The sequence below is a fragment of the Gavialis gangeticus genome, unplaced genomic scaffold (assembly GCF_001723915.1).
Source record: "Gavialis gangeticus isolate Ggan-Ray unplaced genomic scaffold, GavGan_comp1, whole genome shotgun sequence".
Taxonomy (NCBI): domain Eukaryota; kingdom Metazoa; phylum Chordata; order Crocodylia; family Gavialidae; genus Gavialis; species Gavialis gangeticus.
Genome location: NW_017729027.1, coordinates 45,026,519 through 45,035,897, shown reverse-complemented (window position 1 = coordinate 45,035,897; position 9,379 = coordinate 45,026,519). Strand labels below are relative to the sequence as shown.

The 9,379-nt window shown below is 44.0% G+C and overlaps 1 protein-coding gene across 4 annotated transcripts in view; it reads left to right on the top strand.

Moving 5' to 3' along the window:
* The window catches only part of ARHGEF10 (Rho guanine nucleotide exchange factor 10), a 272,411-nt gene that overhangs the window by 243,131 nt on the left and 19,901 nt on the right, over positions 1 to 9,379 (top strand). For all 4 annotated transcript variants that reach the window (XM_019520609.1, XM_019520611.1, XM_019520610.1 and 1 more), the window contains one exon: positions 2,648 to 2,822. In XM_019520609.1, the coding sequence (XP_019376154.1) occupies positions 2,648 to 2,822 (175 nt within the window). The remainder of the gene's footprint in view (positions 1 to 2,647; positions 2,823 to 9,379) is intronic.

Sequence of the window (9,379 nt, the reverse complement as noted above, 5' to 3'; positions counted from 1 at the left end):
TCTACCTACCTCCGCACATGCTAAAGAAACTCTCAGATTGGGCTACTTTCTTAAATTAAAAAAAACTCACAGAACATCAAACCTCTGGTTGTACAGCAAGAATCTAGTTTGTTTGAAAATGAAGAACTAAGGCCATATAATAATTTATTGCATACTTATTGTGGTTTGATTTTAAGCCATTATTATAAGTCAAGTCTCACACTCCTAGAGCATTCCCTGCTATGTATATTTAGGACCGTGAGAGACTGTATTTTCAATAATAATGTCAGTTCATACCCATAATTATATTTAGATTGAAAAGTATTCTTTAAAAGAAAGTTAGTTGGATATTTTGTTCAAAGAGAAATTTGGAAATGGAGGGCTTTTTTTTCCTAGGGATTGTCTTTTATTTCTGTCTTTGAACAGAATAGAGGTCATGGTCCATGAATTAGAGCTCCCATGTGTTTTACAAATCACAGTAATAGTCAAATCGCTGGAAGACCCTGGGTGGAGTAATGTCACCACGAGAAGTATGAGATTGAGTGTCTGGACTAAAAAGGGTGTAAAAAGACAACTGGCCCCTTTCAAATACCTGAGGCACTTCTGTTTACTGTGTAAAAGAGTGGGCAGGCACAGAAACCTATTCCAAAGGGATTTGGGAAAGACCAAGTTCCTCGAAGACCACAGAGTTCCAGCAAAGGAAGTTTAGATTGCACTGGAAGAAGTTAATATAAGCGACTGTTCAACTTTATTGCATAAAGTTCTGTTCTGCTTCCCAAGTAAGTATTCCACCCTGCAACAGAACACAGGGTGTGCTCTGTTACTCAAAGGGGCATGAGAAAACAGCCAACCAGCTTGCAGGTGGCTGCACTCCCAATCAGGCACAATTGCCCAGCTGTTTATTATAAGAACAGGCCTCTGAGCAGTATAGCCAGCAGTTGGAGATAGAGCATCACCGGGCTGGAGCTGCTGCTCATATCTTGGAGGTACAGGGAAGGAGCTATGAGGAAGGTGGAGGCTCGTGGTTCTGGGCATGGGCAACTGGTGCCTCATGAGTCAGGGGGGGTGCTTGCTGTCCCAATGGCCAGTCACTGACCGGGGTGGTGAGTTTCCCCTGCGGCAAATGCTGCAGACCGGAGTGGGGGCTCCCCCGCGGCCAATCCCACCGACCCACAAATCACAGCAGCGTGCCACTGGCATTTCTGGGCACATCTCTGGCACTTCTGGGTGAGTGTTAATCAACTGCAGGGGGGACCACTTCTTCTGGTGCCCCCAATCTCCAGCTGGTGCTCTCAGGGGCAGCACCAGCACTCTCGCCTGCCCCCCCACCTGGGAATGCTGGCTGTCAGGGGTGCACCAGCGCTCTCAGTGAGTGCATGTGCACCCCCTGTGCATCACCACTGGTTCTGGGACATGACCTAAAACAACACCCAGGGCTGGATGGTGTGGTGCGACTGCTTGTGATGGAGCAGTTTCCAGGAAATGCCACACCTGTGCCTCCCCATTGAAGGATGAGTTTCAGGCACCAGGAACCCTACTGCCTTGTGGGTTACCCTGTTGAGGGGGCAGGCTAGGGGAGCACACCCTGAAGACATAGCAAGGGCCCAGGCTCACAGTGAGTCCTGAGGCAGGGCCCAGGTCAGGAAGGGACTTGAGGCAGCACCCAGGCTCGCTGCAAGTCCTGAGGCATATGAAGGAGTCAGGTGCGAGGCTCCAGGGGAATGGGGCCCTAAGCCTATGAGGGAGCTAAGTGTGAAGCTCCTCGGGCAAGGGGATTAAGGGGATTGCAGCCCAGTGTCGGGCAGGGGATGAGGCCCCAGTGTAGGGGCGTGTGGGGACCAAGATGGTCCTTATCCAGGCAGGGAGTCTGAGGAAAAGGGAGGGGCTAGGACCTTTGATTGATTGCATGAGAGCCCAGTGTGAGGGCACAGAGTTTGCAAGCTCCAGTGTTAGGGCATGGGAGTGAGGGTCCCAACATGAAGCACTGAAGTGCAGGTCCCAGTGTGAGAGCACAGGCTTATAGGCTGGGTATGAGGCCAAACAAGGTAAGGCCATGTGTTAGGCCATGGATTCCATTTGCGAGTCATGGGACATGGTATAAGGGGACGTTTGGAGCCATGTATAGGCCCTTGGCATCAGGGCAAGTAAATGGGCATTGTCCTGCCTTGTTATCATCTTCTAATTAATATCAACAGTGTGGCAGGTGAGGTAGGCGGGCAGTTTGCCCTGAAACAAGTGGGCAGGCCAACATTCAGACCAGCCCCAGGATGCCCACTTGTTACACACCCGAACTCAATCTGTGTTTATGTTCAGGAGTCTTACCAGATATCCTCCTGGTGGCAGCTCCACTCTCAGGTAGCACAATGGCAAAAAACAGTCTGATCTCAGCAGACTTTTCTACACTAGTGTTCTTTCTTGAAAAGACAGATGTGGAAATGCAGGATTGCTCTGAAGAAAAAAAAATTCCCAACATGTTTGCTGTTTTTTTACAAACAAAATAAGTTACTGGGTATGCAGCTATAAAGTTTTAGGGGCAAGACTTACCCTTGGTGGGGCAAAGGGAGTGAGACTACATGGCACTCTATACAATACAGGAGCTTAGAGGTAAGAATGAATGATATGGCTTTGCTGTACCCGTTATACTTGCTTTGTCTTTTTTTATTATTAGCACTATTTTGAAGCTCATCAAGAGGAGGGGATGGTGATCTCACATATGGCTGTTGCTGGAGTAGGAATCTGGATTGCATTCACATCTGGATCTACACTCCGCTTGTTCCACACTGAGACTTTGAAACACCTCCAGGATATTAATATTGCCACTCCTATTCACAATATTTTGTCAGGTAACTGCATTGTACAATGTGATCTCAATCTGGATTTTGCTTAATAACTCTTACCTGTCTCAGTAACTGTAACTCTCACATATGAACCAGAAGCCTAGGTGCGAACTGTGCATTTAATCTATATCTAAATCTCAACTATGCAGCTAAGGTGGTTATGACCAGATGGTTTGTCTGCACATCAGTATTAGCTCGGAAAAGTTGGCAGAAATATTGTCTATTAAGGAACTGAAGAGCTAGTTCAGTTCTTCTTTCCGCTCACAAGTGCCAGGGATTCAGTGAACTACTGAACTGTCAACTCCACATTGGAGGAAGCCATATTATTGAGCTGAATATTATAGGCCTCAACCCAACTGAACACTTGCTTGACTTCAGTTAGGTAACTAAGTGCCAGGTGGTGGCAATGGAACTTCTCTCATGTTTCAAGTTGAGCATGTCTTCAGTGTTTTGCTGGAGTGGGTCCTTAATAGCTAAGTAAAAAGCAGTGAGCTTTTTACAAAGGGCATTCTCAGTTTATGCTAAGATAAAGTTCAAGAGTACTGAACCTCATACTTCAGGAAGGAAGCTCATAACCAGTTGCCATCAGAAAATACTTCTCTCTCTCTCCCACCACCCCATCATTCTATGATGGCAGAGTAATTAGATGTACTATGGTATGTTTGTACTTTCCTCTGAGCCATCTGGGATTCACCCTGGGTAGACAGAATATCAGGCTAGAACCATTGGTCTGTCCCAGGATCTCCTATGTGCAGATAAGGATCCTCTTTGTGCAAAGTGGTGGTTCTCAAATTTTTTAGCCTCAAGGTACCTCTCTATAACTTTTCAGAATTTGGTAGAACCCTGGTTGAGAACCACTGGACTAGGATTTAGCTGGTGCCTGGAAAGGGCAATGGGGACAGGACCTCACCATACCTTGCTTTGTTTTTTTTGCTGTCTGTCCTCTTTATGTCCCTGGTCTGTACCTGAGGGGTCTGCATTATACCTGCCACTGTGGCTGCTCCTCCAGCAAGTCACATACCAGCAACGAGAGCCCCATGCAGCCACGACCGCTCCCACTGGTCCTGGGGGCATGGGAGGAACAGAAGACAAACCAGGATGTAGTGTGGCCCTCTGGCCCAGCATTTGCTCATCTACCTGTACGTGAGCAGCAGAGTGCACTGCTGGGAACACAGCAACTGCCCTGGGGTGGTAAGCAGCAGTAGGTGCCACCTACCTGTGGTAGACTGGGGTACCTGGCAGGGGGAGAAGCAATTGTTTATCTCCTGGCACTGCAGCATGCTCGGAAGGATCTTGCAACACTCTGTCTGAGAATCGCTTGTATAAAAGAATGCCTCGTTAAGCCATCTCTGCTACCTGCTTAGAGGTGCCTGGCACAGAAGCTGTTGACTAAGCTAGTGTAGCTCTTAATGGGCATGTCTACATGAGATGCTTTACTGTGCATCAGACTACTTTGCTGAGCAGTAAAGTCTCAGTGTCTACATGGGCACAGCAATTAGGGTGCAGTAGATTAATTTACTGCGCTGCTGGATAGTCCTGTCAGATACAAGTGGTATCTGGCATCGCAGTAAATTACTGCACTTAAATGCACATATAGACTGTGATGTCAAGAATAATTTACTCCAGCTCAAATTGAGGTGGAGTATATTCAGTCACATAAATTGTACATGTAGAAGTGTCCAGTTAGTTTCAGTTTACACCAGGAAAAAAGTCAGCTGTCATTTGCCATAGCATGCAAGTACATGGCTTACAGATACATTGGGCCTATCCCACTCATCCGATCAGGAAGACCTTGACTCAATCTGAGAGAATGTTTTAATTTTCCTGTTAGAACTGAATAGCAGGTGACCCACAATAGAACCATTTTCCTATTATTTTTGGTATCGGGATCACAGATCAAAGCTGCACGTGGAACACTTAACTTTTATTTGAAAGGCGGCTGGAATTGCAGTCCAGTCCTAGTCATATTTCTTTAAAGGTTTCTAGTCTCCTTATGTATAACAACAGTTTGGAAATTAAACCTAGCCTAAAAATGACTGTTGCTAATAAAAAAAATCAAGTGGCTGCTTAGTTTAATTTCTTAATCAAAAAATATCATGGTTTTACAATGGAACATGAGAGGTGACAGCCCTTGCTCCAAATAATCTTTTGCCTGTGTCAGTTTCCTGCTCTTGCCTTCCAGGACTAAGAAAGTAAGTGGAAAATATGGGCTCATATTAGCAACTGTATGCAGTACTAGTTAAATAAAGTTTGCAGATGCTGGCAAACATTAGTTCCACAACAGACATTGTGTGAATTAGGGATGTGAAGGATTCTCTCTGTAAACATTCACACCAGGGGCTTTCCAGAATTCTACAGTTTAATATGCGGAGAGGGAGGGGGACAACTGGAATTGGAAAGCAAGCAGGAAGTAATGTTCAGCCCTTGGAAAAGACAGTGGAGAATCTTTTTTCTGGGAAATCAAGAGGCAACAAAAGGGAAGAGACTTAGGCAGTGGAAGTCTGGGAAGTGCCAGGAAAAGAAGCAGCAAAAGAGAGGAAGACACTGAAGAAGGATACAGGAGGGACTGGCCATGATTTAGGTACCATCATCCTTCAGTTTCCTGCAGTGTGGCACTTACCTGCAGGCACTGTACGTTAGAATGGATTTTGGTAGGGCTCAGAAAAAGCAGTATGCTAAGGAGACAATGTTATCTTCTCATTTTTTCACATTTTATTAAATGTTTGGACAAAAAAATTGGCTGAAGTGAAACACCAGAATTTAGCCTAAAATCTCACTGTATGCCTTACTGAAGTGGCATTTAGGTACGCACTTGTTATTTGTCTCTTTCACTGTGTCTCCTTGCTAAAACTTTCCCAGTCCTAAGTGCTTCATTGCTGTTCCAAAAGGTGGAACTTCTTTCTCTTTCCACCTCTCTCTCTCTTTCTGTAAATTTGATAAGGATAGTACTGTATTCATATCACTTGTATTTGTGGACTCATATGTACAGCTCACACTAGGACCAGATCTTGTTGTCAGTGAATGAACCTGCTGCAGTGATATGATTTTACCAGCAGTTATTTTTCAGCACTAAAACTGTTTTGTTTTCTTAAACAAATTCAGTGTTCATTTTAGTATATAAAACATTTTAGTATATAAACCTTTAGATCCCCAAAATAAACATTCTTCCTACCCTATCTTTATACCCTACATGCTGGATATTGCACTAGCTTTAAACTAAAGTTCCTTTGTAAATGGTCATGTTAGTACCTCTCTTTACAGTCTATTCTAGCATACAGTGCTTGCATGCAACTCCCGCTAATGAGCAGTCAGCAATTTTCTCTTTGCATTCTGTTTAAATAGGTCATTTAATTTAATTCGCCCTAATTGTGCAAAGGAATAAAAAATGGTGTGAACAAAAGAGGTAATGCCAAATTAATCTCTCTTACTATTGGTAGAAAGAAAGCCTTGATGACTTTTTGCTTCTTTATGGTAATATGAAAAACATTTTTCTGCCTCTGCATAATGAAAAAACAAATCTTGAAAAATATTTTGCTTCAGTTGTCATTTCCCTGATAATATAACAAACTGATGTAACTTCCTATGAAAGAGGAATGCATGTGGCAATAAAGTTGTATGCCACATGCATACAACTTTAAATGTTTGCTTTAACTGCCTGCCTTTCCTACCACAAAGAATGTGCATGTTCACTACCTTGGACAAGATAACATTGCAACGCAGTGCCGAATACTACTAAGCACAAAATTAAGTGAATTGATGTTGTGAAGTGGTTGTCACCAGAGTTTAATGATATTGTAGTAGATGGACAAAGCAAACCTGAACCAATAGTAGTGTTGTGTGTTCTATATTGAGCATATTGATTAATTCTGGCCCTGGAAGTGCCTCATAATTTACATTTAGGAGTGATGGCAGGAAAAAGAAACCTTTCAATGAGTATATATGAAGGAATAATTTCATATTCTTGAGAGAATTCTCCTGAATCCTCCATGTTTTGGTTGTTTATCCTTTTACACCACTTAAGGACACAGAAAACACAAGAATGACTAGGCTGAGGAAGTCACCACTACAGGAGAGCACTCAGCTTAAGAAGCTGCTTGCTATGTCACTGCCTCCCACCTTATCTAGGCCTTGAAAACTTAAAATGCATTCTAGTTACGCTTGGGTGTATAGGCCATTATATAGTCAACTGACATAGATGAAACCAGCGTCTAAGCTATTGTGATGTACCTGCTCTGGGGAATAATGATGGTTTTCTAAAGCTTTTTTCTCTGCTACACCTAGAAGAAGCTCCCTGCAGCAAAGTCTGTGGTTTTATTGACATATGGCTGGGTTGAGTTGCAGAAGTTCTAGCTGGGGGAAGGAGGAACTCCAAGAAGTGTTACTTTCCTGTACATTTTAAAATAACACCTATTTAATTGACAGTCTTCTAGTGAACACAGTAAAGTCACAAACTGGGATTTTTAGCACCTAAAGCACATCTCTTTGCTTAAACTGAGGGTAGAACTCCTTGACTTGCATCAGGAGTAGACTATTGTTCTTTTAAGGAAAGAATCATAGGAAATGAGGGTTGGAAGGGACCTCAGGAGGTCATCTAGTCCAATACCCTGCTCAGAGCAGGACCATCCCTAGCTCTATCATCCCAGCTAAGGCTTTTTCTAGCCTAGTCTTAAAAACCTTTAAGGATGAATATTCCATAGTCTTTCTGGGTAACCTGCTTCAGTTTTTTACTACCCACCTAGTGAGAGAGTTTTTTTTCTCATATCTAACCTAAACCTCCCTTGCTGCAATTTGAGACCATTGCTTAAGACCATCTGCCACCACTGAGAACTGTTTAACTCTATCCTCTTTGCAACCTCCTTACTGGTAGTTGAAGGTTGCTATTAAATCCCAGTTTAGTCTTCTTTTCTCCAGATTAAATAAAACCAGTTCCCTCAGTCTGTCTTCGTAAGTCATGTGCCCCAGGCCCTTAACAATTTCTGTTGCCCTTTGCTGCACTCTCTCAAATTGTCACCATCCTTTCTGTAGGGGAATGGGAGGTGAGCGGGAACTGGACACGGTATTCCAGATGTGGCCTTACCAGAGCTGCATAGAGAATAATCACATCCCTCAGTCTGCTGGCAGTGCTTCTGCTAATGCAGCCCAGTATGCTATTAGGCTTTTTAGAACAAGAACACACTGCTGGCTTTTATTCAACGTATTGTCTACTGTAACCCCCAGGTCCTTTTCTGCAGAGCTGCTGTTTAGCCAGTCAGCGCCCAGCATGTACTGGTGCATGGGATTGTTCCATCCGAAGTGCAGGACTTTGAACATTTCCTTATTGAAGCTCATGAGATTTTTTTGGTCTGATTCTCCAATTTCTCTAGAACACTCTGAATCCTAGCCCTACCTTCCAGCCTATCTACTACTCTCAGCTTGGTGTCATGTGCAGTCTTTCTGAGGTTGCACTCCAGCCTATCTTCCAGATTGTTGATGAAGATATTGAACAAAACCAGCCCCAAGACTGACCCACTGGATGCCACTGGCTGCAAGCTAGGCATCAAGCCATTGATTAGTACTCTCTGAGCCTGATGATCCAGCCAATTTTCTATCCACCTTATAGTTTGTTCATCCAATCCATACTTCCTTAGCTTGCTTGCAAGAATGTTGTGGGAAACCCTATCAAAAGCCTTGCCAAAGTCAAGGTATACCACATCTGCTGGTCTCCCTACATCCACAGAACCAGTCGTCTCATCATGGAAGTGAATCAGGGAGCTCAGGCATGACTTGCCATTGGTGACTGCATGGTGACTGTTCCTAACCACCACCACCTCCTCCAAATGCTTAGAAATTAATTCCTTGAGGTCCTGCTGCATGATTTGCAGCAACTGGTGGGAGGCTGACCAGTTCCCTGTAGTTTCCTGGATTGTCTTTCTTCCATTTCTTAAAGATGGGCACTATATTTGCCTTTTTCCAGTCATCTGGGACCTCCCCTGATAGCCATTCATTTTTAAAGATAATGGCCAACAGCTCTGCAGTCACATCAGCCACGTCCCTCAGCGCCCTTGGGTGCATCACATCTGGCCCCATGGTCTGGTGCATGTCCAGCTTTTCTAAATAGTCCCTAACTTGTTCTTTTCCCACTGTCAGCTGCTCACCTCTTCTACAAATTGTGCAGCCAGATACAGTAGTCTAGGAGCTGATCTTGCCTGTGAAGACTGAGGTAAAAAAAGGCATTGAGTACTTCATCCTTTTTTCTGCATCATCTATTGCTAGGTTTCCTCCCAATTTAGTAAGGGATCCACACTGTCCCTGATCCTTCTCTTGTTGCTGACATACTTGTAGAAATCTTTATTGTTACCCTTCATATCCTCTCTAGCTGCAACTCCAATTGCTCTTTGGCCCTCCTGATTTCATCCCTGCATGCCTGAGCAATATTCTTATACTCATCCCTAGTTTTGTCCAAGTTTCCACTTCTTGTAAGCTTCCTTTTTGTGTTTTAGCTCACTGAAGAGTTCCTTTCTAAGCCAAGCTGGTCTTCTGCCATACTTGCCTAGTCTTCCTGCGCATCAGGATGGTTCATTCCT